The following is a 26,704-nucleotide window of genomic DNA, read 5'->3' on the forward strand; positions in this document are numbered from 1 at the left end:
AAGGCTGGGAATCGGTCTGTTCTGTTCATTACTGTGTTCGCAGCTCCTAAAATTGTACCTGGCAGGGGTACCTGGATGGCTCAGTTGATTAAGCGACTGCGTTTGGCTCCGGTCTTGATCCCAGAGTCCTGGGATAGTGTCCCACCTCGGGATCCTTGCTCAGAGGGGAGTCTGCGTCCCCCCCCCCCCCCTCCCCCCTCCCCATGCTGGTGATCCCTCTCTCGCTGTGTGTCTCGATGTCGAATAAATAAATAACATCTTTTAAAAAAAAAGTGTCTCTCTTGAGAACTGATTTGAATACAATTGATCAGATCGTACCTTAATGGCAAGTCACATTTCTTTCCCACCTTCTGGGATTATACCCACTCCCCAAGATCAAAATTCAGACATTCGGGTAGAACTCTCCAGAGACCCTGCTGTAGACTTTCCATGGCTTTGGAGGCTGTCCTGTGATTCAGCTCATTGTTTTCTCATTTCTTTCTCAGAGGGTCATCATTCGGAGGGCACCAATGTTCTGCTGAGAAAGAAGTTTGCCAGATGAGTTTATATCTACTCTGGGAGACTTTGTAAACCTTCTATTTCCAAGTAATTTTAAATCTACAGGAGGGTCACAACAGTCATATGAGGAACACTTTAAGGAACACTGGGGAAGTCTTGAATGGGAGCCCATGGTGTGGGGGAGGCTGCTTGTATAGGTTTAAGAACCAATTGTATGCATCTCTCCCTTTTTTAAAAAAAGATTTAATATATTTATTTTACAGAGAGAAAGAGAGCGCATGCACAAGCAGGCAGGGCAGGAGGCGGAGGGAGAGGGAGAAGCAGCACCCTGCTGAGCAGAGAGCCCAACTTGGGGCTCAATCCCAGGACCCCGGAAGACAGACGCTGAACCAGCTGAGCCACCTAAGTGCCCCGTGCATAGCTCTTCCTGACTAATATCTCTTCCTAACTACATGTTCAATACTGTCTTGCTGGTAGCTTGAAATTGGCCATGATGCAAGTATTTCCAACCACAGAAACTGGCAGGTGCTGTGTGCTGACCCAGGGGTCCCTCTGTCCAGAGCTGGTTGTTAACGACTCTGCAGCACAGCAGTGATGGATAGGGAAGGTGGTTCTGATGTACACAGAGTAGTGTTAGGTCAAGATAGACCAGGATATAGAGAGATGGGTTGAAAGAGTGAGGGACGAGAGATAAGGAGCTCATGAAGCTGTCATGTGGTTCAGGGTTTGGTCTAGGAGTTCCCTCAGAAAGCAGCGTTTTAGTAACTGGACCTTAAAGCATGGGTGAAATCTGGGGCGGGGGGAGGCAGAAATAAGAGTCAAGAGGATTCCTGGGGTGCCTGGGTGGCTCAGGTGGTTAAGCATCTCATCTGCCTTCAGCTCAGGTCAGAGGAGCCATAAGGTAAACCGTGGGCTCTGGGTGATCACGACATGTCAATGTCAAGGTAGATCCATCAGCTGCAACAAATGTCCCACTCTGGTGGGGGATGTTGATAGAGGCGGGAGCTGTGCGTGTGTGGGGACAGGAGGTGTACGGGAAACATCGAGGTCCCTGCTCCATTCGGCTGTGCATCCAAAACTGTTCTGAAAAATCAACTTCTTCTATAGGGGAGGGGGGGAATGGAGCTGGGCTGGGGGCAAGAGACCAGTGGAGATCCTCAACCAGGTAAGCAAGAATGAAGACCTAAATCAAGACCCTGGAGGTGAGGTCGGGAGGAGGAGTGGAGCGCCAGAGACGTCTTGGAGAGCTAATTGATAGAATTTAGTGGTTAACTGAATGAAGAAGGTGAGATCGAGATGTAGGTCAACGGTGCCTTCAGTCGATGTGTCTGGGGACAGACCATATCGTCACACAGTCATTCCTGCAGGGAAATGCAGGGATTGGGAAATACTGTTACAATTCTGGGATCCTAGAGTGCCTGGCGGCAGGGGTGGGGGGGAGGGGGCTCAGTCGTTAAGTGTCTGCTTTCAGTCATGATCACAGGGTCCTGGGATTGAGTCCTGCCTCAAGCTTCCTGCTTAGCAGGGAGTCTGCTTCTCTCTCTCTCTCTCTCTCTCTCTCTCTCTCCACTGCTCCCCCTGCTCATATGCGCGCTCTCTCCCTCTCAAATAAATAAAATCTTAAGAAAAAAAGATTCTGGGATCCCAAGGTTCTCGGAAGCCAGCTCTGATGGGATGTGCATGTTAGTCTCAAGCCAAGTTGAGCTTGGTAAAGTGGGCAGGGCTGGGGGTGAGGACAAACCCTCTGTTTTCAGTGGGACTTGTCCCTCACAGAAAGGGAAGGAGCTCCAGGTGTGTCAGGAGAATGATGCAAAGGATTATGTCAAATTTTATTATGGAAAACAGAACTCTTTTGTTAAAACATTTTGGAAATAAGAAACAGATAAGCCATAAACCCAATGCCCAGAGGCGACTGCTATTAACGTTTTACCACATTTTCCTACAAACTTTTTGCTGTGCCTTTTAAAAGATACATCTGAGATCACCGAGAGCAGATTCCCTGTTGCCGGAGAGGGTAAATTAAGTCAATGAACAGAAGTAATCCCCGGACAGAAAGAAAACAGGAGAGGGTAGGGGTGGGGTCCCCTGGGGGTATAAATATCTCACAATGAGAATTTATTCCTGTCAGCAGATCTGGGCAAGGACTATTGAATTCTTCTGTCTACCCTCAAGGGCTTGCATAAAAGTCAAACACTCCAAATGAACCTTGAGAACGGGTGAATGGGAAACCCTTTGGGCCAGGGACTCTCACAGCCTCCAGCTGCTGCGGTCCCAGCCAGCTGCTGCAGTCCCAGCCGAAACTCTGAACAGACTTACTCACCCGTTCTTGCGATGAACATCTACTGAGTCTGCTAGGGATATCAGCTACTCGAGACACGGTGGCATCCATACTTCCCGGCATGGGCCCTTTCCGCACAGCAGGGAGGGGGACACTATCAGATAATCAACAAACATACAGCCTGGGCCTGGGTGCTGAGTACCTAGTGTCCAGCCCTGGTGAGTGATGGGTTAATGAATGGGAGCTGGTGTGAGAGTAGGAGGAGCTCTGGGAAGATGCCTGGGGGATCTTTGTGACAACGACCTGGACTCCTTGGAGGCTAAGAAAAAGAAGGTGGAGGGAGGGCCGGAGAATGAGGTAGGTTTGGTTCTGGGCCTAGAGCAAAAGCCCTACATAAAAGTCCTGGCCTTGCTGAGTCTGGTGCTCGAGAACAGAGTCAGCAAGGTTTGTAGAAACCAGACCAAGAATGTAGGGTCTGGGGCTGAGGACAGAACATAGACCCTGGCTGCAGAGAAAGGAAGCTCAAGGAACCAGAGGCAAATGACTGCAGAGTTTTCCCAGTTCTCATTCTCTTTCTCTGGGTGGCAGCAGAAGTCTTGCTCGGTGCCGGGCCCTGTGGACAGGCCAGGGAATTCAAAGGGGCCAGGTGACAGCAGAGCAGAGAGATACGGCCCCGTGCAGGGACAGCGGTGGCTCAGTGAGTGCCAGGACAGGGCCCAACACAGCTGGGCAGCCTGGCAGTTCTCTGGCCGCGGGAGACCTCAGAGCAGAGGGCCCTGCAGAAGCTCGGACCCTCCATAGGATGAGGGAGGGTCCAGGAATACTGTGTACGGGGCATGAAGAAATGTCAGCCAGTGCCAACCCTTTGGAGCTGGTCCAGACCCAGGAAAAGAGCATCTCAGATGGAAGAGAGGAAGTAAGGAGAAGACGGCGTCTGTAAAGGGCAGACAGGGCCTCTGGTCCGGCATCTCCAGTCCCTGGGCCACTCACCGGTGCTCGATCCCAATCCTAACCCCATTCCAGTAGACCCCGCCATGGCCAGGGCAGGGGTCTGGCTTGGCCTCCTGGTCTTGCCCAGGCCGCCTTAGATGGCTTCGTCTGTGCTTCGTCCCCTCCAGACTCACCCCTCCCTCCCCAGCTCTAGACCACGTGGCCCTCTACCTCTACCTGGGCCTCCGCCTCCCCAGCGCCCACTACGGGGCTGGGGCATGTGCCCGGCTCTGGATGTTCGCAGAAGGAGCAGATGGGGTGGGTGGGGAGAGGGTGCCAAGTAGGAGAAACGTCCCGAAGCCCGGAGGGAATCCAGAAGGAAGGGGGGTGGTAAGCAGCTCAGAGATGAGCAGGATCCCCCAAATCCTAAACTTTCCAAAGGGGAAAGCAGCCACAAAGGTGGGACTTTGACAAGAAAGAAGGTTGCCCTGTTTGGGCCCAAGCCTCCTACCCATTTGGAGGGGAGGGGAGGTCCCTCCTACTCCCTTCTCCGGAGGAAGAGGACATCCCCCAGGTCGCCCTTCTGCACAGGTGAGCCGGCCCGGCCGTCTCAGGGGCTACCTTGGTGGCTCTGACTGAGCTGTGATCTCAGAGTTTGACCTGAAAGCCCCAAAGGCCAGTCCGCCCAGAAAAACATCTCTCCACCCTCACTGCCTCCTGGAGCCTGCCTGGGAAGCCTTGTTCCACCCCTGGTGTCAGGGCTGTGGGGCCATCCGATGCCACCGAGGAACCCAGGAAAGGGCTTTGGACAATCACTCAGGGGCCAACTCAGCTGAGGACAAGTTTCCCCCTGGATTCGTGGCCTCCCCACCCCCTGTTGGTCTCCAGAGCCCCCGCGGGCCTCCAGCACTTGCAAAACCCTGTCAGGCCTTTCCCAGGCCTGAGTCCCTCACTGCCTGACTTTGGCCCCATCACTCAGCCTCTCTGGTTCTGCTTCCCGAACTGGGAGAATAGAGAGAGCCACTCCCTGCTTCCTAGAGCCCTCACCCCACCCTCTGGGGCACGGGCGCTGGCTTTGTCCCGAGGCAGACACATCTCCAGCCCCCAGCGTGAGCTCTCCTCGCCCATGTGTCAAGCAAGACCCACGCCAAGCACCCGACGAGATCCCTCATCTAGGGTTTGTCAGAAAAATAAGGGGCATCACCACCCGCCCAGCCCCAGACCCCTCGGCCCCGTCCAGCCCACCACCAAGCCCCGCAGATACGATTTCCGAAGCATATTTCAAAGCAGTCCGTTTTCTCCATCCCCACTGCCCCCACCCGAATCCGTGCCGCCTGCCTTGGGTTTCTCTCCCGCAGGGCCACCCAGGGAGGTGTTACTAGCAGATGGAGCTGGGGAAGTTGTGGGGGGGGGGACGGAGAGGTGTAGGAGAATCTCTAGATTCTCCACTCAGTGTTGCTGTGAACCCAAATGCTTTGATAAGTCAAGTTTGTATGACTGGGCGCCCAGTTCACCTGGTCAGTGGAGCATGTGATGGGTGATCTCGGGCCCAGGAGTTTGGGCCCCACATTGGGTGTCAAGATTATGCAGAAATCTAATCCTTAAAAAATGAAGCTTCTTTAAAATTAATAAATGGTCGGGGCGCCTGGGTGGCTCATTGGGTTAAGCCTCTGGCCTTTGGCTCAGGTCGTGATCTCAGGGTCCTGGGGTCGAGTCCCATATCAGGCTCTCTGCTCAGTGCGGAGCCTGCTTCCTCCACTCTGCCTGCCTCTCTGCCCACTTGTGATCTATCACATAAATAAATAAAACCTTAAAAAAATGAATAAATGGAACAGGTCATCGGATTCACGCCTCCTTTTAAAACTCTCAGAGCATCCCTGTCGCTACCGGAACAAAATCCAGACTTCACGGCGTTGGTTCCTTGGGCTTTGCCTTCCCCACCGTCCTCCAGGTTCACTGAACTTTTTTTCTCCCATAGGCTCAAGGCTTTTCTGCCTCAGGCCCTTTGCACCAGCTACTTCAAACAGCTACTTCAAGTGCCTCTTTTCCTCCTTCAGGTCAAAGCATAAACTGTGACATCCCTCCCAGCCCTGTCTTCCTGAGCACTAGTGGGAGGGGCAGAGGGAGAGGCAGGGGCAGAGGCAGAGGGAGAAGAAGAGGGAGAGGGATTCCCCAACCGACTCTGTGCTGAGCACAGAGCCTGACTAGGAGCTTGATCTCAAGACCCTGAGATCAGGATCTGAGCTGAAAACTGGGAGTCCGATGCTAAACCGATTCTGCCATCCAGGCACCCCAACCTGAAATATTCTTATTCTTTTTTAAGATTTATTTATTTGAGAAAGAGAGAGAGCACACAAGTAAGGCAAGCAGCAGAGGGGTCAGCAGACTCCCCGCTGAGCAGGGAGCCCGATATGGGGCTTGACCCCGGGACCCTGAGATCACGACCTGAACTGAAGGCAGACGCTTCACTGATTGAGCCCCCCAGGCGCCCCTGGAATATTCTTAGAAGACTTGCAGAGGTGCCAACAGGGACTGTGGTCGTCATCACAGCTCCAGGTGCCCTCGTCTTTGTCCCTCCATGGCCAGAGGAAGGTTCCAGCAAATGTCAGGGAAACTACTTCAAAGGGGGATTCCCTGCACCTGGAGGGCAGGTGGGGCACGATGGAGGCTGAGCTTTCAAGAGATGGTTGTGCAGCAACAGCGTCTTCTAGAACTCTCCATGAGGACAAAAATGTCCCATGTCTGTGTTCGAACCTCAACCGCTATCCACGGCTGGGTTTTGTATTTCATTTTAATTGAACTTCAGTAGCTAGTGGCTGCTCTACCGGGCAATTTGGACCGGGGTCCGAAGACCCGTCGAGAGGGAGTGCTTGGGGGCTGGATGGGCAGGGCCTTGGCAGCCAGGACAAGAGACAGGGCCGGCCGGATCTCAGGTCTTTAGAGCTAATTTAGTCTTGGGTCTTTGACTTTTACCTACCAGTGTTTCCTGGGAAGTCACAGAAACATTTCAAGCAGAACAGAGTGTTTCATTCATTCAATCCTAAATTTGCTTAATTGGTTCATCTTGTTTGTTGATCTCTCACCCCATTTCTATCCCTTCCCTCGTACAGGCAATTGTGCTATTGTGTATCTTTCCATCTTTATGGATTCTGACGAGCTTGGGATGCTGGGTGTGCTGGGTGTGCTGGGTGTGCTGGGTGTGCTGGGAGGCAGGAGGGACTCAGGACGGACACTCAGGGCAGGCAGTGATTTGTTGTCTGTGGGACGGGGTCTCCTAAGTGAGCGAGACTGTGGTACATCTCTTTCGGTTTCCTATTCTTTTTCTCTAAGTGCTGTGTGGCCACAGAGCATCGGACCTGTCAGCTCTTTCTTTGAGAGAGACAGAGGATGAGCCGGCAGGGAGGGGACGAGGCAGAGCGGGGAGCAGGCACCCACTGAGCAGGGAGCCCGATGCGGGGCTCCATCCTGAGATGCTGAGATTGTGACCTGAGCTGAAGCCAGACGGTTCATGGGCTGAGCCAGCCACATGGACACCTTCCACTGTCCTCAGCACACCCCCAGGCAGGACACTGCCTCTAACTGCCCACCTCCCCATTCCCATGACCGGCTCCTTGCAAGCCTTTTATAAAAGAGCCTCTCTGGGTCATGTGCCCAGTGGATGGACCACAGGCCATAGGGAATGAGCTGGGCATGGCGCCTGGTGGCACAGTCCGTGAGGTGTCTGACTCTGGGTTTCAGCCAGATCCTGTCCTCAGGGTCATGAGATCGAGCCCTGTGCCGGGCTCTGCGCTGGGTGCAGAGTCTACTTGAGATTCCCTCTCCCTCTGCGTCTGCCTCTCCCATCCGTGCTCACTTGCTCTCTCTCTCTCTCTCTCTCAAATAAATAGATTAATCCTTGAAGGTGCCTAAGTATTGGGAGGGAAAAAAACTGCATTTCAGAAAGATGTTTCTGGCTGTCTTCATTACTTCATTTACAAACCTTCACTGGTCCCCTACTAGAGCTTGGGTACAGCTTTCGGCACTGAGACAGATAAGATTTTAAGCTCGTACATCATAAACAAGAAAATAAGGGAGCCCGGGGGCTCAGTCATTAGGTGTCTCCCTTCAGCTCAGGTCATGATGCCAGGGTTCTGGGATCGAGCCCTGCGTCAGGCTCCCTGCTCTGTGGGAAGCCTGCTTCTCCCTCTCCCACTTCCCCTACTTGTGTTCCCTCTCTAGCTGTCTCTTTTTTTGTCAAATAAATAAAATAAAATCTTTTCTAAAAAGCAACAACAAAAAAACCCAAGAAAATATGAATAGGGAAATAGCAGGTACGTGTGATTACTATAGAAGAAATCAAGCAGGACGGTAGGACAGGGTGTCTGGTAGGCTACTTGGTGGGCAAAATCCTGGGGTACCTCTTGCAAAATGGACTGGAAGGGGGCAGTCCCAAGAGGGGAGGGCAAGTCGGCAGGAGCTGCTGAAGGTGTGGACTGAGTGGGGAGGGTGGGACCCATATCTCTGGGTCTGGATATAGTGGAGCCCTTTATCAGGACAGGGGACCCTGGGGATTTGCGGCTGGCAGCTGGCCATCCCAGGTCTGGAGCTCAGGTGGCCCAGGATGGAGGCACAGACTGGGCAGTCATCTGGGTTTGAGCTGGCTCTGGGTTCTGGGGCTGCCGTATTGAAGAACCGCAAGCTTGGTGTTTAAAAAGAGAAATTTCTGGGCACCTGGGTGGCTCTGTTGGTTAAGTGACTGCCTTCCGCTCAGGTCATGATGCCAGGGTTCTGGGATCGAGCCCTGCGTCAGGCTCCCTGCTCTGTGGGAAGCCTGCTTCTCCCTCTGCCTGCCACTCTCCCCTGCTTGTGCTCTCTCTCTCTCTCTCTCTGTGTGTGTCAAGTAAATAAAATCTTAAATTTTTTAAATTTAAGAGACAGAAATTTGTGCTTACGGTTCTGTAGGAGGGAAGTCTGAAATCCAGATGTCAGCAAGGCTGTCCTCTCTCCGAAGAAGCCACTTCCATCTTCCAGCTGCTGATGGCCCCAGGTGCTCCTTGCAGCTTGTGGCACCGGGGCGTTGGCCCGTCCTCATGGTGCACCCTCCCTCCGCGGCTGCCTCTACATGGAAGTTTCCAGTCACACTGGGTGAGGGGCCACCCTAGTGACACCCCCTGAACTTGATCACGCCTGCCAACCCTATTTCCAAACACGGTCGCAATTCACAGGTGTGGGGATTAAGACTGCAACGTAGGTTCCTAAGGGGACACAAAAGAAAGGTCATAGCATCAGAGCGAGAGAAGAACTGGGGGCTCTGACCTTTAGGAAGGCTGGTGAGCCCGTTGAGAAATCTGAGAATGAAATGGTCTCCAGGTGCACCTGCCCCATAGACGGAGGTAGAGAAACAAGGGCAAAAAGGTGTCTGTTGAACTAGGTGGGATGGCAGGTGTCAGTGTCTTTCCTGGATGCCAGGTCAAGGGAAGAAGCAGAGCCCGGGTAATGCAGACAGGTTTTCAAGAAATTTGGTTTGGAAGGAAAAGTGTGACATATGGAAAGAACTAGAAAGGATGGAAAAGTATGGTCATAGCACAGCAGAAGGAAGCTGGCGACTCAGAAGTTATGCCCTGCCTTTGAAGCCCCACTGGCTTGTTCTGCGGCTGTGTGGTCTTGGGCTGGTTGCTTAACCCCACTAAGCCTGTTTCCTTATCTGGAGAATGGGGATACGGATGGCACTCCCTTCCCAAGATTGTCATAAAGAATTAACGATTGAGGGTATCTAAAATCCTTAGCTCGGGGTGTGGTGCACAGGAAATACTGAATCAATATTAACTCATATTACGAACAGAACAAGACAAGGAGGAGGTTTCCAGAAGGAGGAGGTAAGCAAAGTCAGAGGCAGAGGAAAGGTCAAGGATCTGGCAGTGCTTGCTGAGCGTGGAAGAGGGGACTGGGAGCAGAGGCACTTGAGGTTGTAGGTCTGGAGCAGCTGAGAAAAGTGAGAGCAGGTGCGGGCCCCGAGAAGTTGTGTGTGTTGGGGCAGGGAGTCGCTGGGAGCATCTGGGACGAGGGGCACAGCCAGCACCAGCTTCTCGATCATTCATTCAGTGTCTTGGTTTGATGCCAGCATCTTCACCTCCACCGTGCTACACCGGGGCGGCTGAAGGAAACTTCTCCGGGTGAGAGGTGGACACCGCAGAATGACTGTGGGTACGTGGTCATGTCAGCAAGGAGCAGTGGGTGGAGGGGGAGGAAAAAGGGGGCTTATAGGCGGGTTCTTCAGTTTCGGGATCCTGGAGGCAACTGGCTGGAGAGAGCTGGCTGGGTCTGCTGGGAGGCGGGAGGGGCTCAGGGATGGACGCGCAGGCTGCAGAGGTGACAGGTGGTCGCCAAAACCGATTAGGAAGGGCTTGGGGACCGTTGCTGAAGACATCTCAGGGAGGGCAGGGAGAAACCAGATTTGGTAGGGAGGGAAGGAAATACAAGGAAGCAGAGGCCATGAAGACTGCTTCGCCTGGTGTTTCTTTGATGGGGCTGCGAAGGGTGAGGACTGCTAAGGAGATGGGTGTGGGGGTGGGGGGAGTTGCTTTCATTTTGATAACACAGTGAACAAGACAAGGCAAGATGTTGAACTTGAGGTGGACAGAAGTGAATGGAGAGAGAGTGGCAGAGGAGGAAGGCTTTGGGCTATAATGTCTGGAGTCCTTCCTAGCTCTGGTTGGTAAACATACTTAAATCACCGCAAGAAATCGCACGGGGAAACCCTTCAAAGAACAGGGAAATTAACTGCTTATCTCTGTGGCATCTGCTAATTCCTGTCTGCGGAGATAAAGAGTGTCAGTGTTTATGAACAAGAGTTCTTAACTGCCCTCACCCGGGGAACCCCTAACACTTTCTTAACCTTACCGCAGGCAGGGCTCCCCCTTCCTCCGAGCTTCCCCTCGTCTCATAGTGCAGCGAACCAGCCCACACCAGAACTCCCTCGGCACCTTCCCTGCGCTCCCTCTGCTCCCGGGGCCACCCTGTGCGGTCTCTTGCTTCCCTTGCCCCAGCCCTGGCCCTCCTGCTTCTGCATTCTTCCAGGCAGGGGCTGAACACAGGTACCTCGGTCCTAAACAGCCCGTGGGAGGGCGGTCATTTCTGCATCCTTCCCGGCCTTGCCTCGTGATTCTCACTTTCCCCCCCTTTTCTGTCCGCGTTGAGACAGAACCGTCGCCTCGGGAAGGGCCGCAGGGTGGGGCGGACCGGGGAGCAGGTGTCCCGGACTGCGAGGAAGCCGGCGCCTCCGGGAGCGGCCGGCAGAGGGCGCGCCGGCACCGGGATTGGCCGCGGCTGGAGCGCGGACCCGGGGACAGGGGACGTGCACGTGGGGCCCGCGGCGCCTGCCGGCACTAGGCCCGCCCGGGAGCAACGTCCCGGCTAAAAATACGCTGCGCCCAGGTCGCGAGGTGGGGCGGCCCCGGAGGGAGCGACTTCTGGAGCCGGACCAGGCCGGGAGCGACACTGCAGCTGGCGGCGAGCGCCAGGGCCCCCTTGAAACCCGGGCGGGCGTCGCGCGGGGACCCCCGTCTTTTCACATGCGGGGCGGGGACCGCGCAGCTTTCAAGAAGCAGCGAGCGGCGCTGCCGGCTCCAGCACTTCGAGTTCTTGCGCCGTGCGGTTCACGGCCAGCTGGCCGGACCGGGGCCGAGACAGGCGCGCCCGGGGAAGCATGAGGGTGTGCCCGTGAGGTCGCGCCGAAGGTCCCCGACGCGCGCAGGTGTAGGAGCCCGCGCGAAGGCCTCGAGGCCGCAGGGAAAGGAAGAAGGCGGACGGAGCGGCCCGGGAGCTGGTTGGGCGGCCGCGGCGCGCGGGACCCCGAATCGGCGGGGAACCTGCGGGTGCCCAGGGGCGGCTTGCGGGAACTGGCTCCCTCGGGCGAGGTCGCACAGCAGTGGCCAGGGTGAGAGCCGCACGGAAACGGAGCGCCGCGGTCTGCTCTGCGGCTTCTACCTCGACAGCGAGACTGAGCGCGACTGCGAGCGGAAAGTCGTCGCTCCATGGCGCGGGCAGGCACCGGCCCCGGGCGTGCGGGGCGTCCCCCGGGGACGGGCGGAGTGCAGACACCCGCTGTCTCGAGGGCGGAGGGGAGCGGTGCCGCCCCCAGCCCGTGCGGAGGCTGCCGGCGCCGGGCCCAGCCCCCCACCCGGGTCGTCAGGGGCAACCCCGGAGCAGCGCCCCCCGCCCCGCCCTGCGCGCAGAGGCCAGGTGGCCGTTGGGGCGCGACCAGCCCGTTTGATTTCCCGCGGCCGGTGGAGAGGGGCGGAGGGGGAGGGGAAAGGGGCGGACGGCCAATCGGCTGGGCTGGCGGCGGTCATGTGACGGGTGCGGGGTGGGGCCCAGGTGTACTTACGGGGCTGCGAGCCGGGGCCTCGGCCTCCGCGCGAAGTCCGGGAGGCGTGGCCGGGGTGCGGGCCGGGGGAGCGCTGCTCCTCTCCGATTGGCCTGTGGCCGGGAGGCGGGGCCTGCGCGCGCCGCGGCTGCGGGCTGCGATTGGCCTCGGCCCGGGGCCCGCTGCCGGCGTGCGGGCGAGGCTCAGGGCGCGAGGACCGAGCGGGGCGGCGGGTTCGCGAGCCGGGGGGAGGGGCCGGGGCGGTGGCGGCGGCGGAGGAGGTGGCGGCGGCGGGGGCCGGTACCGGACCCGGCGGGATGAGTGAGGCGGAGGCGGCAGCGGTGGCGACAGCGGCCCCCGCGGCGACGGTGCCCGCGACGGCGGCAGGGGTGGTAGCGGTGGTGGTACCGGTGCCCGCGGGGGAGCCACAGAAAGCAGGCGGCGGGGCGGGCGGCGGCGGAGTCGGAGCCGCCTCGGGCCCCGCCACCGGGACCCCCTCGGCGCCGGGTCCCCGCACCCCTGGCAACCCGACGACGGCAGCGTCGGGGACCCCCGCGCCCCCGGCCCGGAGTCAGGCGGACAAGCCGGTGCTGGGTGAGGGGCGGGCGCGTGCCAGAGCCGCTCTGCGGGGTCGACGGGCTGGGGGAGGGGCATTGTGGAGCCCACGCGGTCCCCAGAGCCCAAGGCCGGCCTGGCCCCGCGGCTCCAAGGACTCGCTGGGCTGGGGGCAGCTGAGCTGAGTGAGTTCCGCTGGCGCCAAATCCCGCTGTGCCTTCCCCGCTGTTGGGGGCGTGGTGGGCGGGTCCCGCTGGGGCCCCTTGGCTGGACCCTGGGCCTAGTCCTAGCCGAATTTCAGCCAGGGAAGCAGGTGTTCTGGGAGCCCTTTCACTGGGAGGGCCCGACTTGGTGGGCCCTGCAGGTACCTGGCTCTGGGTGCGGGGCGTGGATTTGTAGCCCACGAGGAGCCTGACTTCGAGTTGGAAGGGTCTTGGGAGCCCGGGCCCCCCTGTGTGGGCACGTCCATTTCGTGGATGTGGGATCAGAAAGCAAGCCTTGGAGCTCCTGGGAGAAACCGGTGGCTTGAAGTTACCCGTAATCGGTAAAGGGGAGGCAGGATTTGCGGAATCTCCAAACTGAGCCCAGCTCGTCTCTTCCTTCCTGTCCCGCTGCATCTCTGCCTGCCAGCAATCCAAGTCCTGGGCACTGTGAAATGGTTCAACGTCCGGAATGGCTACGGATTCATCAACAGGTATCTGAGAAACGCGGGAAAGGGGAGAAAGGGGCGTTTTTCTGAACTGGCCGGTGGGACTGGACACCCTCCCGACTCCTCTCTCCCGGCTGCTGAGGCACATGGTTGCCGAGTCCAGCTGACGCTGATTGAAAGTCTTTAGCCGCGGTGCAGACGTGGGTGAGATGAAGGCGCCTGCGCACCTCCAAGGGCAGCCGAGAGTTAATGACTTAGGAACCTAGCAAACCTGGCTCTGCGCTGCCGGCTCGCTCGCGTCTGGCTCACCTTGCGGTTTAGTTTGCCTCGCCTTTGGGGCAGAATGTACCTGCTGTCTTCGCCTCGGGGCTCCAGGCTGGAATTCTCACTCATTTCCTGTTTCGGGCGCTGGAGGAGCCCTCCCCTGACTCATGTCCCATAGAGGGCTGCTGGCTCATCTGCATCCCCCCCACCTGACCCTGACCGGGCAGAGGCTGGGGAGGGCCCGGCAGGCGGCTGGCTGGGGAAGGAAGCCAGCCTTGGTACAGGCTGCTGCTTTCCTTCATTTGGGCATCTCTAACCCTCCCGTCTGGGGGAGGGGCTACAGTGGCAGATTCTGAGCTGAGCCAGGTCTCCCCCAGTGGGCCCTTCCCCAGCCCGGGCACCCTGCCCAGCCCAGCCCTCCCAGGAGGCCCTAGTTCCCTCTTAGCAGGCTGACCTTTGTGCAGATCCAAGTGCCTTAAAGCCAGCACATTTGATCTAGGGAAGGATTCCTCTCTAATTCTGGAAACCGAGGGCTCCTGGGAAGTTCTGGAGAAAAATCTCTCCATTCCCCTCTGCCCCACCATGGGGTGCTAGGATAAGCTGGGGTATTAGGCAAGTCGTGATCGAGAATGGTCAAAAACACTCTTCTTTCCCACCCTTGGTCCCTCGGTATTTTGGGGTGGCGGTGGCTGATCTGGGGTTCACCCCTGGGCTGAGGGTGAGAATAAAGTATCGGGGATGTTTAGAGCAGCCCCTGGGAACACTGTCCTTTTTTCAGACTCGTTCTGCACCTCGACCCCCCACCCCCATCCACACTTTCTCCCTCCTTCTAGACTGTAGAAGGGAAGACCTGGAGAGGAATTTTCCAGCTGTGATAGGGGCTGGGGCGGGGGTGTTGGCCAGAGGTAGTTGCTCGGCACTGCCAGGTTCTAAGGTGCCCCTGGGGCAGAGAAGTGAGTCCTCCACAGGTAAAGAGCTGGCCCAGCGTCTTCAAGGTGACTTTGCCACCCCCTCCACCCTTAGGAAGTTCAGGGTTTTCACTGAGGTTTTTGCTATCCTTCCCTTCATATCAACTCCTGGCTCTTATCACTTCCTGGGCCCGTCTACCCTCCCTCCTCTCAGGGAGCCCAGGGTGGTGGGCGAGGGTGGGCCTGCTCCTTTGGGGTCTGGCCACCTGGGGAGGCCTCCCTGAGGCCCCTCCCAACAACCCCTCCCGTTCTGCAGGAATGACACCAAGGAGGATGTCTTTGTTCACCAGGTAAGAGCTGGGGGGGCGGGGAGTGGGGAAGAACGCACCCCCTCCCGGAAGGCCTTTGCCATCATCTGCCTGCTTTCCCCTCGAAACAGCATGCCCGCCAGGAAGTGGTCCCCTCCTCCCCCTCGCCTCAGGTGCCTGTATTAACCGCCATTGGCCCCACGTGTGTCACGTGGTCTGCGTGAGAAATGTGCTTGTTGCCCCCTGGCTGTGGCATGCTCACTCCCCACGTTGGGACCTGTTACTCAAGAATGAACCCTAGGCCGTGTTCTGAGGGAAAGGACACAGGCTGGAGCTACTTGCGGTGGTTCTCAAAGTGTGGTCCCCAAGGCAGCAGCATCATGGGCCCTGGGAGGGGCCGCCGCCCGTCTGAAGGGGTCTCCAGGTGATGCTGGTGCGGCCACAGCTTGAGAACCACCTCTCTGGGGGCAGGAGCTCTCGGGTAAGAAGCACAGGGCACTTTGCCCGCTCTGCAACTTAGGACGGTGTCTGCCTCTGGTTATGCTTTGAGTTCCTGCTTCTGGCCTCCCTTTGGGAAATCCCTGAAGGCTGAAGGGAGGGGGGAGCGTGTCCCAGGGACAGTGCTGAGGGAGCAGGCGCTGGGAGGCGTCTGGTTTGCCTCTGGTTTGCGGCTTCTCCCCCACTGAACTTGGCCTGCCTCCGCGCTCCGCCCTCCGGCCCAGCTGCACCCGTGATGGATGGTGAACAGAAGGAAATGGGGTGGCGGACCCAGCAGGGGTGAGGGAGACTCCGGGCCTGCTGCCCTCACCTTTCTCATGGCCTTTCCTCTGCCAGACGGCCATTAAAAGGAACAACCCCAGGAAGTTCCTACGCAGCGTTGGAGACGGGGAGACCGTGGAGTTCGATGTCGTGGAGGGAGAGAAGGTTCGGGCTGGGGCGAGGCTGGGGCGACCCTCCCGAGGGCCCCCTTCCTCGGGCCAGTTAGCCCAGGCTGTGGAGTGGAGTGGGACAGTGCTGTCCCCAGGATGGCTGGGGCCTTCGCCAGACGTCCTAGAGCCCTTCATGACTTCCAGGCTTCTTTGTCACGCACCAAGCACTTCTAGTGGCTTCTACAGGAGTCTGGAGCCTGCCCTCTTCCTCCCCAACCCCAGACTGCAGGGTCCAATAGCAGCTACCTGGGAAGGGCGAGTTAGAGAGGGGCCCTTCCTTGAAGCGTCCACAGGCAGACCCAGGCCATTGGAGGAGGGCAGGAGACCGCAGCCTGGGGGTGCTGCAGGGCAGATGGGGGGGGATTTACCTGGGAGGAGGGGAAGTGAGTTTGGGGGCATTGGGTGTGCAGCTGGGGTGAGCTTTGCTGTGTTCCCCGCCTCTCCCCAGGGTGCCGAAGCTGCCAATGTGACTGGGCCCGGGGGCGTGCCAGTGAAGGGCAGCCGCTACGCCCCCAATCGGCGCAGGTTCCGCAGGTTCATCCCCCGGCCTCGCCCGGCCGCCCCCCCACCCATGGTGGCAGAGGCTCCGTCTGGTGGGGCGGAACCGGGCAGCGAAGGCGAACGAGTTGAGGACTCAGGGCAGAGGCCCAGGCGGCGGCGCCCACCTCCCTTCTTCTACCGACGGCGCTTTGTGCGAGGCCCTCGGCCCCCCAGCCAGCAGCAGCCTATAGAGGTGGGGGTCCCGGGCGTGTGGAGGCTGCTGCCGCACCCGGGGGAGGGGTGGACACAGACCTCTGGGTCTCCAGGGAACGGTCCGGATGCTTGGGGCCCTGGATGCTGTCGCCCCTCCCCCACTCCCCCGGGCCTTTGCGTGCTCCTAGGGCACCGACGGGGTAGAGTCCAAAGAGACAGCCCCATTGGAGGGGGACCAGCAAGGAGATGATCGTGTGCCCCCTCCCAGATTCCGGCCTCGGTACCGCAGGTAAGACTCCCTTTCCCAGGCTGTCTTCCCCTTGCCGTCTTGCATTGGTGGGCGTGGGGTGTGGCGAGCGAGGCTAAGAGGAGCCTGAGGCTGGCGGCAAGGGGCCAGGGCAGCTGAGAGATGGCTGCTTAGGTGCCCGGGGTGGGGGAGGGGGAAGCCGGCTGGTTCCCCTCTTCTGGGGGAGCCCTGGGAGGGAGGGAGACGGAACCCACTGGCTCTCTCTGCCTGCTCCAGGGTCTCCTACTTGTCTCCCCAGGCCTTTCCGCCCCAGGCCACCCCAGCAGCCTACCACAGAAGGTGGGGATGGAGAGACCAAGCCCAACCAAGGCCCCACTGATGGTTCCCGGCCTGAGCCCCAGCGCCCACGAAACCGCCCCTATTTCCAGCGGCGGCGGCAGCAGCCCCCCGGACCCAGGCAGCCTACAGCCCCGGAGGTGAGGACCTGGGCTGCTTGGTGGGGGGCAAAGGGGGTAAGAAAAACAGCCCCAGCCCTTTTCCCTTCCCTTCTCTGCCCCGGCAAAAACCCCCACACACACCAGGGAGCCCAGACTGCTGGTGCTGGGTCCTCTACCTTCAGGCAGGTGTCCCCCCAGACCCCCCTCTCACTCTGCTTGGAGCCCCAGCCCCCCTGCTTGTGGGAGGAATGGGAAGAAAAAACGTGGAAGAAGGTTCAAGTTGGGGGCTCTCAAGAGTAAGAGGGTCTCGGGCGCCTGGGTGGCTCAGTGGGTTAAGTCACTGCCTTCGGCTCAGGTCATGATCTCAGGGTCCTGGGATCAAGTCCCGCATCGGGCTCTCTGTTCATCAGGGAGCCTGCTTCCTTCTCTCACTCTCTATCTGCCTGCCTCTCTGCCTACTTGTGATCTCTGTCTGTCAAATAAATAAAATCTTAAAAAAAAAAAAAAAAAAAAGAGTAAGAGGGTCTCAAATGACCAGCCTGTTCTCTCCAGACCTCAGCCCCCATCAACAGTGGGGACCCCCCACCTACCATACTGGAGTGACTCCAACACGAAGGACCCCTAGAGCTACCATCTGGTGAGCGGCTGCACCCGGGGGGCAGGCCCGGAGATGGGACGCTGGGCCTGAGGAGGGGTCCCCGGTCACAACTTGTCGCTGTCTCTCTCTCATGCAGGTTATCTGCCAGTTTTTCCAACCGTCCTGTACCCCACCCAGCACCCCCTGCCCCCTTCCCAGAATCCATGACATCAAAACACCAGCTTTCCCCTTTTCCTTGAGACTCAGGAGGGCTGAAGCAACAGCCTTTTGCTTTTTCTCTGTCCCTACCAAGGGCTGAAGGAAGGGAGCCATCCTACTGTTAAGAGGCACCACGTCCCTCCCCTAAATCAGGCTGTGAAGGAACCAGCCAGCTTCTACCTCCTCCTGGTTGCTTTTCTCTCCCACCCCAGTTTATTTTTGGTCTCTCCTCTAGCCCCTACCTCTGAAGCCATTTAATGAACTGTCATGTGCCACCCGAGCCTCCAGTAAAAACAAAACCAGGCTTTCCCCGTGGTCTTGGTGTCTGCCTCTTTTCTGTGGACTCGCCGGTACCTCCCTGCCAATGGGGGCGGCAGAGGGTGGGGGGTTGGCCAGTCGGGCGTGAGCCCTCCTCCCTGGTGCAGGTCTGAGGGTGCCTCCCCCCATCCCGGGAGATTCACTTGTCCTGTCCCTACCCTGGGGCTGACCTCTCCCCTGCAGGAATGTTCTGGAAAGTGCCAAAGGCAGCGGCAGCCACCCGGGACTGCAACTTACTGAGCATTTACTGTTCGTAAAAGCAATGACCAGGGGCGCCCAGCTGGCTCAATCAGTAGCACGGGCCACTCTTGATCTTGGGGTCGTGCATTCAGGCCCCATGTTGGGTGTAGAGCTTACTTTAAGGGGGGGAAAAAAAGGCAATGACTAGAAGCAGAAGTAGGGGCAGAGTGATGAGCACAGCCACAGGATTCTTGGGCCTCGAGCTAAGGCAGGGTGGAGAGGGACAGCAGGATGCAGAGGGGGACCAGGGAGCTGCAGTCCCTGTCCAGCCCGTCCCGGGTGCCTCCACGACAGGACGCACGTCGCAAACAGTGACTTTATGTACAGATCTATATATATATATGTATATATATACATTTAGTACAACAGACCTTTGGTTTCTTCTTTCTACCCCTTCTGCAAACATATACAAAAATATCTGAGGGCTCCTCCCACCCCGTGTTTACAGGCAGCCTTTCAAACTTCTCTTGCCCTTAGTTGGTCAGAAGCTTGCGGGGAGAACATCCTTGAAGGCCAAGGAGAAGGGAGTGGGGGGCAGTCCCTCTCACCACACATGGGCACACGGCCCTCTTGCCCTGGAAGGTTGAGCGAGAGAGCAGAGCCTGCCAGGAGAGATGAGCTTGGGAGGGCGCTTCCTCGTCTGGGAGGGGTCAAGGCGGGACCCCCTTCACCCAGTCTATGAGGCAGGAATTCAGAGAAGGTGCCCATGAGGAGGAGGAGTCCGAGGTAGCAGAAAGCTACCTTATCTGCTCCAGTCCTGCTCCTGCTTCCGTCCAACCCGGGGGCTCTCCTCCCCACAACCCCCTTCTCTAGCAAAGGACAAGAATATTCTGGAAGGGTGGCCAGGTGGGGGTGGGGTGGGCTACGGAGGAGGCGGGGGAGCCCAGAGAATGGCCCACCCTGATGGCCACAGCCTAACCACGACATCAATAATCCAAGAGTCACGCGAGGGGAACGAGGGGGTGCTCAGACCACGGTCCCCGCCAGTTTCCCACTTCTACCAGGCTGCAGGGGTGTCGCCCTGGGAGCAAAGAGGGAGAGCGGGCCGCAGGGCTGCACAGGAGAGGAGGGGTCCCGGAGGGGCGAGAGCACGGCCCCTCAGTCGTTCTCGTCGGGCCCCAAGTACTCGAGCTCTGTGCTGGGTTTCACCTCCTGCTCTAAGAGGGACGGCGTCCGGCGGAAGGTGGCGGAGATCTGGTCAAACGTCCGGCCTCGGGTTTCAGGCACTTTTAAGAAGGTGAAGATGAAGAAGCCAAGCAGGAGGACGGCGAAAAGAAGGAAGACGTAGGGCCCCATAGCCTCCTGGGATGGGTGGAGAAAAGGGTTGGTGGAGGGGAGGGTGGACGCGCTCTCGGCAGCGCCCAGGGCCCCGGCCGGTGGGGGCGTGATGGGACACGCAGGTGGCTCCCTTGCAGGCCCAGGGAAACCGGGAATGAGTGAAGGAAAGGATCTCCGTCCCCTGCCTCCTAACACCTGTCCCCGTTTCCTGCCCGGAGCACAGTAGCGCTTCGGGGAGCGGATTCCCGACTGCCGGCAGTAGGAGCCCGAAGCCATTGGCTTTACTCTAAGTTGGGCCGCACTTGGTTTTGAAGACCCTTCGCTGTTAGCCCATGCCCCTCAGTTCCCTTCTTTCCTGGGACTGTGGGTGCTTCTCAGGGACCACGTGGTCCACACGAGTAATTCCCAGCCAGGAGGGGGGAAAGCAAGCGGGCTGGTTGTGACGTGCCCCCCCGACCTAAGGAGCTGGACATAGGGACGAGGTTTAGGGCACCTACCGCCACATACTGGAAACCCATGCCAATGATGAAGTTGCACGTCCAGTTGGAGAAGCCGGCCACGGCCATGGCCGCTGGCCGGGGGCCCTGGCTAAACAGTTCGGCCACGATGAACCAGGGGATGGGGCCGGGGCCGATCTCAAAGAATGCCACAAAGCCAAAGATGGCCACGATGGAGACATAGCTCATGGCAGGAACACGCTCCTGGGGCAGGCGGGGAGGAAAAGGAATTCAGGCTGAGCGGAGACCTGAGGTCCGCCCCTCCAGGCCGCTGATGGACGAGCCCGCCACCCCAGGTGGGCGCAGGCCTCTGAGCCCTGCCGAGCGTCCACACCCAGCCGGGAGTCGCACTGCTGCCCAATGCAGGGGATGCGGACGCCCTCTCGGTCAAGGTGGTCCGTCCTCTTCTCGTTCTGCAGCAGCCCCTGGGGAGTGACAGTTCCTGGGACTGGACAGGGGCTCTCCGTCCTGGCCTCCAGCCTTGCACTGGAGCTTCCTCCCAGAGCAGGCGGCAGGGCAGCCTGCGTGCCTCAGGAGCACCCGGTTGCCCCGGGGATCACAGGGAGGTGTTGAGGACTGGCCCTGGCTGAGCGCAAAGCCTCTCAGGGCCATTCCCAGGGGCTGGACCGAGGCTCCCCACCTCCACCCCACCCCTGCCCCAGTTGTCCCCGGCCTCACCAGCAGAAGCAGCGCCAAAGTCATCAGGATGGCACAGCCGCACATTCCTGCCAGGCCCAGGAGGTGCAGGGTCCGGCGACCAGCCCGCTCCACCAGGAATACCTGCCGAGAGCATCAGGGCTCGGTGGGGGGCCTCGGTGGGGGGTCTCTGGAGCACAAGAAGTGTGGGCAGGACCCGGGGGAAGGAAGGCTGGGGCATCTGGGGGACGCGAAGCCAACAGGGAGGCGGCACTGTCCATTACCGAGACCAAGGTGAAGACCGTGTTGACCACCCCGGCCCCTATGGTGGCGTAGGCCGGCTGCCCCACCCCCGCCGACTCAAAGATGCTGGTTGAATAATAGAAGACCTGCGAGGAAGGAGAAGGAAGAGGGCTGGCAGTGCGTCCCTCCATCCCTCTTAGCCATGCCATGCTGGGATGGCCCTGCGCTGGATCACTGGATCTCCAGGGTGGGGGAGGGCTGCGGGCTCCCCTTCTCCCAGGCTGCGCCTCCACCCCCGCCCCACCCGAGGCTGCCCACCACCTACGGCATTGATGCCCGACAGCTGCTGGCTCAGCTGCAAAACCACCGCGATGACCAGGGGCTGCCGGTGGGTGCGGCTGGCTAGCAGCTGGAGCAGGGACAGCGGGCGCTCCCGCTCCAGCTTCCGCTTCTCCTCCTTCAGCTCAGCCAGCGCGCCCGACACGTCGGCCCAGCCTGTCAGGCGCTTCAGACCTACAGGTGATGAGGGTTGGGCATGAGTGGATGGGGTGGGGGAGCTCTGCCCCCCGCAGGACAGGTGCTAGAAAGGTGGGGGTAGTGGAGGGAAGCTCACTCTTCCTGGCGGGCCCCTCCAGGTTCCGGATGATGTAAAGGTAGCGTGGGCTTTCCGGGCAGAAGGGCAGGAGGACCAGCTGCAGGAGGGCAGGCAGCACCGTGATGCCCAGGAGCAGGGGCCAGAGGGCGGCGGTGCCCAGCATGGACTCCAAGCCCAGCACCTGGGGGACCGCGCGTGGGAAGGAAAGGGGGCAGGCTGTTCAGCCCAGAGCCCCCACTCAACCCCAGGCCCCCAGCTACCCAGTAAGGCCAGGCCCAGTCACCTGGGCGATCAGAATGCCAATGACGATAGCCAGCTGGTTGAGCGTCCCCAAGGCACCGCGCAGGTGAGTGGGTGCGATCTCTCCCACGTACATGGGCACCAGCCCGGATGTGAGCCCTGGGCACAGGGAAGAAGACAGGGGTGAGGGCACCTGGCCGCTCCCACCCCCAAGCTCAGAGCCAGCGGAGGAGAGCAGGACTCCGGGTGCGGTGTGGGGCGCGGCGGGTACCTGAGTAGGCGCCAATGAGGAAACGTCCCAGAATAAGCATCTCGTATGAGGCCGCGGCTTTAGCCAGGCCCATGAGGGCGCCCCCCAGCACCGCCAGGATGTTGTTGACCAGCATCGCCCTCTTCCTGACAGGCAAGGAGTGGGGCTGAGAGTTGGGGTACCAGGCGGAGGCCCCCTTCCTACCTGCCCCAACCCTCGCCCACCAGCCCCATACCTTCCCAGCCACTGAGAGATGATGCCAATAAGGAAGGAGGAGATCATGCCGCCCACGGAGAAAATGGCCACGGAGAGAGCCCAGAGGGTAGTGAGGGTGCCTGGCGGGATGGAGCCGGGTCCCTCAGGCCCCTGCCTCCCCAGCCACGTCTCATTGTAGCTCTGCTCAATCACCTGGTGTGTGTGGGGGGAGACAACGGAGAAATGATGGCCTGCGGAGACCTCCCCCTCGGCTTCCCATGCTGTCCCCCGCCCCCATGTTCGGACAGCCCACTCTGCCTGCTGCAGGCCCCTCACCTTCTGTGGGGCATTGATGACCCCAATATTGTAGCCGAACTGCAGGGAACCGAGCACAGCAGAGAAGACAGCAAGGACCAGGGTCCCAGTGACTCGCTGCTGGGGGGGTTCCCCGTCCTGGGTGGGCAGAAGCAGAGAGGAGGAGGGTCACACAGAATCATGATTTCTTCCCTTCACCCAGGGGCCTGGGTCCTGTTGGAGCCTGGAGATGCTGGGCTCCATCCAACATGTTGGCTGAGGGAAACTGGGCCATATTAGGAATCGGAAGAGGAACTCAGTGTAAACAGCAGCAGTCACCGGGCATGTCACGGTGCATGAAGGAGAAACGGGATGTCTGAGTCCAGCGAGCTGAGAAATGTTTGAAGATCTTGGCCTCACTGTTTCTCGGTGACCTTGGGGCAGGCTTTGGGCCTTAAGACTGGAGTTCAGATTTGTGTGACCTTGTGCAAGTCACTTTCCCACTCTGAAGCTAAGGTCTCCTCTGGGTCAGGGGCCCTAGGAGTGATGTTGCCTGCTCTGCCTACCTGTCCCTGAAAACGAGAAAATCAAAAATCAAATGCTAAGGGGATTCCTGATGGCGCAGGATTTATAAACCCACAAGGGCCTTATCACCGGCCTCTGTCCTCTTCTGTCCCCTCTGGGGGTGCTCTCAGAGGGCTCCTGGAGGCCCCCAACACGCCCAAGAAGGACAATTCCAAAAAGGACATCGCGGTCATTCCTTCCCGCATATGGCCCTTGGGGTGGCCGTCTCTGTCTCCGCCCCGGGCTCCCCTCCCCCTCTAGGCTCCGCCGCAGGGGGCGGGGGGCCGTGCGGGCTTCTGCCTGGGAGAGCCGCGCCCAGGGGATGGGGGCGGGAAGGTGGTTCGAGGGGCGGTGGCGGCGGTGGCCGCTCGCTGGCGGCACACACTGTCTCCAAGCGGAAACCTGAGCTGGGGGAGGGGGGGCTGACACTCCCCTCAGCCCCTCCACCAGCCATGGGGCCAAGGGAAAGTTCAGCGTCCTGGAGGACGGCCAGGAGTGGGGGTGGGGGCCCACGAGAACCTCTGCTCCTCGAAAAACTTCCCGCGAGCCGGGACACACGGACAGCTCCAGGAGGGCAAGACCAGCCCGGATCTGCTTTCTCGGGCTGGATCTATGGTAGGGTGTCCCCCAATCCCCGCGCGCCCCGCCGCGCCCAGGAGAAGGGGGAGAACCCTGGGCTCGGGAAACCGCGGGGTGGCCCATGCCCCCGGACAGTCCCCCCAGACCCACTCAGCCTCTTGGAAGGACTGGAATCCCACAGTCACGGGTTGTCCCGCTCGGGTATAAATAGCCAGGCCCCCACTTCCCCCACCCCCTGCGCCTGCGCAGGGACCGCCCCCTAGCTGACCCCAACCGCGACCCCAGCCCGAGAAAAGCGGGCTCTGCGCCCCCGTCCCGCCCATGCCGCATGCTGAACCCTACTTCCGAGCCGATCTGTTGGAAGCCCGACGGCATCTTGTCTCAGGAACCCGGGGCGCAGCAGCTTCAGTTAACAGGGAGGCGACTGGGGGTCGGCGGCCCCGGCCCGGCGGGCAGAGGGCGCGGGGGCGACGGGCGTCACGGAGCGGCGTGCGGAGGGCGAGACCGGCAGGACCCACCGCCGCGAGCCACGGACCCAGAGAGCGGCAGGGCTCCCGGGGATCTGGCGGAGCCGGGCTTGGGGGAGAGGCCCGAAGAGCCCCCGCAACCCTCCACGGGCCACGCCCTTCGCATCACCCATTGGCCAGGAGCCCGCCCAGAAGCCCACGCCCCTCCCTAGGCCCGCAGCTCAGAGTCTGGCCCGGCGGCGCGGGCCGACGAGGCCCCGCCTCCCCAGCGTGCCCGGCAACACGCGCGGGGTGGGTGCCTGCCGGCCTCCCGCGGTGAAGTTTGGAGGGGAAAGGGTCCCGGGACAGAGGAGGTCACTCCCCACCTCGCGTGGGGACTCGGCCCAGCAGCCGGGCATGGGGCTGGGGTAGCGCCGGAAAGTGGACGCGGCGGGTGGGGAGCGCGGGGTCGGGGAGGAGGGGATGCGGCAGGCACGCTTGGCCCCGGAGAGAGCTCGGGCGGCCCGGGACTGCGCGCGAGCGGGCGCGCGGGGTGGCTGGGGAGCAATGGCCTGGAGTAACCCACCGCGGCTATTTTTAGCTCCCGCGTTGGGAGACGCCAAATGTCAGGTCCCCGGTGTCCCGGCCGATCCCCGGCGGGGGAGGGCAGGGAGACGGAGGCTTAAAGGGTCCGAGACGTGCTTCCCACGTGGGGATGGCCCTGGGGCACAGGAAGTTCGGTCCCCAGCGCGTCGGGTGTTGGGGCTTGGCGGTCCTCGTTTCGCGCATCCGCGCTCTGGCCACTGCCTGTCTGGTCCTTCCCCTACCCCGGTTCCCCGCACTAGCTCCCGGAGGCGGCCCGAGGGACAGCTGGTCACACCAACCACGACACCGGCCTGAGGTCCCTGAGCTGCCGCGAATGTGCCCGCCGCGTGGACTACTTGGACACGCTCTCCGGAGGCCGCTCAGGGTGTGAACCCCCCGCGAGGAGGGCGCGACCTGAGAGCTGGCGCGTGCTGACTGGAGCGCGGCGCCCGGCGCGGCGCACGGGCCTCGGACGCGCGGGACTGTGGTGCCACCTGGAGGAAGAGCGAGGATCCGCAGCGCGTCCGGGCGGAGCCGTCTGGGGGGCCCCTGGCCGTCGCCGGGCCACCTCTCCAAGGCTTCCTTACGTGCAGCGCAGGCCCCGTTCTGCACCTCGGGATGTGGGGATTCAGCTGCGGCCAGCACGGAGCAGCTCCCATGATCCGCATGTCCCCACCTGCCCTGCCTCCTGACCTCCTCTTCCCAGTGGGTGAGCATCCTGGAGGTCATGTTCCCTTCCTCCCTGCCACAACCCCTCCCCCACCCCCATGCCCTGTCCGTGTAACTAGCTGGACAGGGTGTGGGGGTGGGGGAGGGTGTGTTGACCTCCTAAACGTACATTCGTCTGCTCTTCTCCACCTGGACTGCTGAGGCATCGTCCCGCCACCGTTACCTCTCGCTCCTTACTTTCCTTTATGCGGAGGACAGAGTTCAATATAAAAAAAGCTCAAGTTCATCACTCCCTCCCCAAAAGCCAGTGGTTCTTTATTGTCCCCACTCTCAAGTTCAAACCCCTTTTGAGAGCGGAAAAGACCTCCTGCCTTTCTTGCCCCATTTCTGCCCCACCTTCTAGACTCTATCCTCACGTTCTAGTCAATCCCTAACTCCTTGTAACAGGGCACGCCTTGCCGTTTCTCCCCTGGGTGCCCTTCAGAAAAAATGCTCACCCTCTCTCCGAAACCTTTGCTGGCTTCTGCTGGAAACAAAGAAAGCCTTGTGTCCCCGATGTAGCCGACTGGCATCATTTCTTCGCTGTACTTCAACCTTGAGAGAACGTCACCTTGTGTCCCCAGCTCTGTGTGCCTAGCGCCCAGCCTGGTGGTGGGCACTCATCACCTGTTGAGTATGAATGCATGACGGTCTGGTCCTTCCGGCCAAGAATGCAGCTTGGGGAACAGTCACCAAGGAGGGAACTATTGGCTGAATGGCTACACCTGTCTCACTAAGAGGGTGTTGATGAAGAGCTAAGAGCTGAGCATAGTGGAGTCCCAAAGGAGCAGAAGCCATGGACTGAGGCAGGGAAGGACCAATCTAAAGATAAAGGAAGAACCAACTGCTGGACTCCTACAAGGGGTGGGGGAAGGGCAGGGAGAAGGGAAAAGCCAAGCAAGGTGCCTCAGAGCAAGGAGGGGGTACAGGAGGCACAGGCAGGAGTGAAGGGGTGAGGGGAGGGGGGCAGATGAAAAGTCAGTGTAGCTGGTGAAGTTCACCGTTGGGTTCTCTCCAAGGGCGTGCCTGCGCTCATTCAGATGTTTTGTTTCTTTCTTTTTTTTTTTTTAAAGATTTTATTTATTTATTTGACAGACAGAGATCACAAGTAGGCAGAGGCAGGCAGAGAGAGAGGAGGAAGCAGGTTCCCCGCTGAGCAGAGAGCCTGATGTGGGGCTCGATCCCAGGACCCTGAGACCA

At 59.9% G+C, this 26,704-nt stretch overlaps 2 protein-coding genes and 1 long non-coding RNA gene across 3 annotated transcripts; 1 reads left to right on the plus strand and 2 right to left on the minus strand.

The window, feature by feature from the left end:
• Window positions 1-377: 377 nt before the first annotated feature.
• LOC132003121 (uncharacterized) lies at window positions 378-10,937 on the minus strand. Its single transcript, XR_009400144.1, has 3 exons — window positions 10,784-10,937; window positions 8,638-8,940; window positions 378-517 (listed from the first exon to the last, which is right to left on the minus strand). It is a non-coding gene; the product is annotated as an uncharacterized LOC132003121 (long non-coding RNA).
• A 1,430-nt stretch (window positions 10,938-12,367) lies between these two features.
• Window positions 12,368-18,151, plus strand: YBX2 (Y-box binding protein 2). The gene is made up of 9 exons (XM_059378413.1): window positions 12,368-12,644; window positions 13,236-13,299; window positions 14,743-14,776; window positions 15,569-15,658; window positions 16,112-16,396; window positions 16,545-16,645; window positions 16,902-17,079; window positions 17,593-17,677; window positions 17,775-18,151. Exons 1-8 carry the CDS (start codon window positions 12,368-12,370, stop codon window positions 17,641-17,643), a joined length of 1,080 nt encoding a protein of 359 aa, XP_059234396.1. The 3' UTR covers window positions 17,644-17,677; window positions 17,775-18,151.
• A 587-nt stretch (window positions 18,152-18,738) lies between these two features.
• On the minus strand, window positions 18,739-25,086 carry SLC2A4 (solute carrier family 2 member 4). The gene is made up of 11 exons (XM_059379035.1): window positions 24,108-25,086; window positions 22,665-22,781; window positions 22,369-22,541; window positions 22,155-22,279; window positions 21,927-22,042; window positions 21,662-21,824; window positions 21,374-21,561; window positions 21,090-21,194; window positions 20,848-20,949; window positions 20,170-20,373; window positions 18,739-19,696 (listed from the first exon to the last, which is right to left on the minus strand). Exons 1-11 carry the CDS (start codon window positions 24,138-24,140, stop codon window positions 19,493-19,495), a joined length of 1,530 nt encoding a protein of 509 aa, XP_059235018.1. The 5' UTR covers window positions 24,141-25,086; the 3' UTR covers window positions 18,739-19,492.
• Between the last annotated feature and the right edge of the window lie 1,618 nt (window positions 25,087-26,704).

This window comes from Mustela nigripes, chromosome 16 (assembly GCF_022355385.1).
Source record: "Mustela nigripes isolate SB6536 chromosome 16, MUSNIG.SB6536, whole genome shotgun sequence".
Taxonomy (NCBI): Eukaryota; Metazoa; Chordata; class Mammalia; order Carnivora; family Mustelidae; genus Mustela; species Mustela nigripes.

Excerpts from the sequence above, each read along its gene's own strand:
- YBX2 (XM_059378413.1), top strand. The coding sequence starts at position 12,368 with ATGAGTGAGGCGGAGGCGGCAGCGGTGGCGACAGCGGCCCCCGCGGCG. Across the intron at positions 16,397-16,544 it reads GCCAGCAGCAGCCTATAGAG|GGCACCGACGGGGTAGAGTC; the intron begins GTGGGGGTCCCG and ends GCGTGCTCCTAG. Across the intron at positions 16,646-16,901 it reads TTCCGGCCTCGGTACCGCAG|GCCTTTCCGCCCCAGGCCAC; the intron begins GTAAGACTCCCT and ends TTGTCTCCCCAG.
- SLC2A4 (XM_059379035.1), bottom strand. The coding sequence starts at position 24,140 with ATGCCGTCGGGCTTCCAACAGATCGGCTCGGAA. Across the intron at positions 20,374-20,847 it reads CTTTGGCGCTGCTTCTGCTG|GAGCGTGTTCCTGCCATGAG; the intron begins GTGAGGCCGGGG and ends CGCCTGCCCCAG. Across the intron at positions 19,697-20,169 it reads TGGGTTTCCAGTATGTGGCG|GAGGCTATGGGGCCCTACGT; the intron begins GTAGGTGCCCTA and ends CACCCATCCCAG.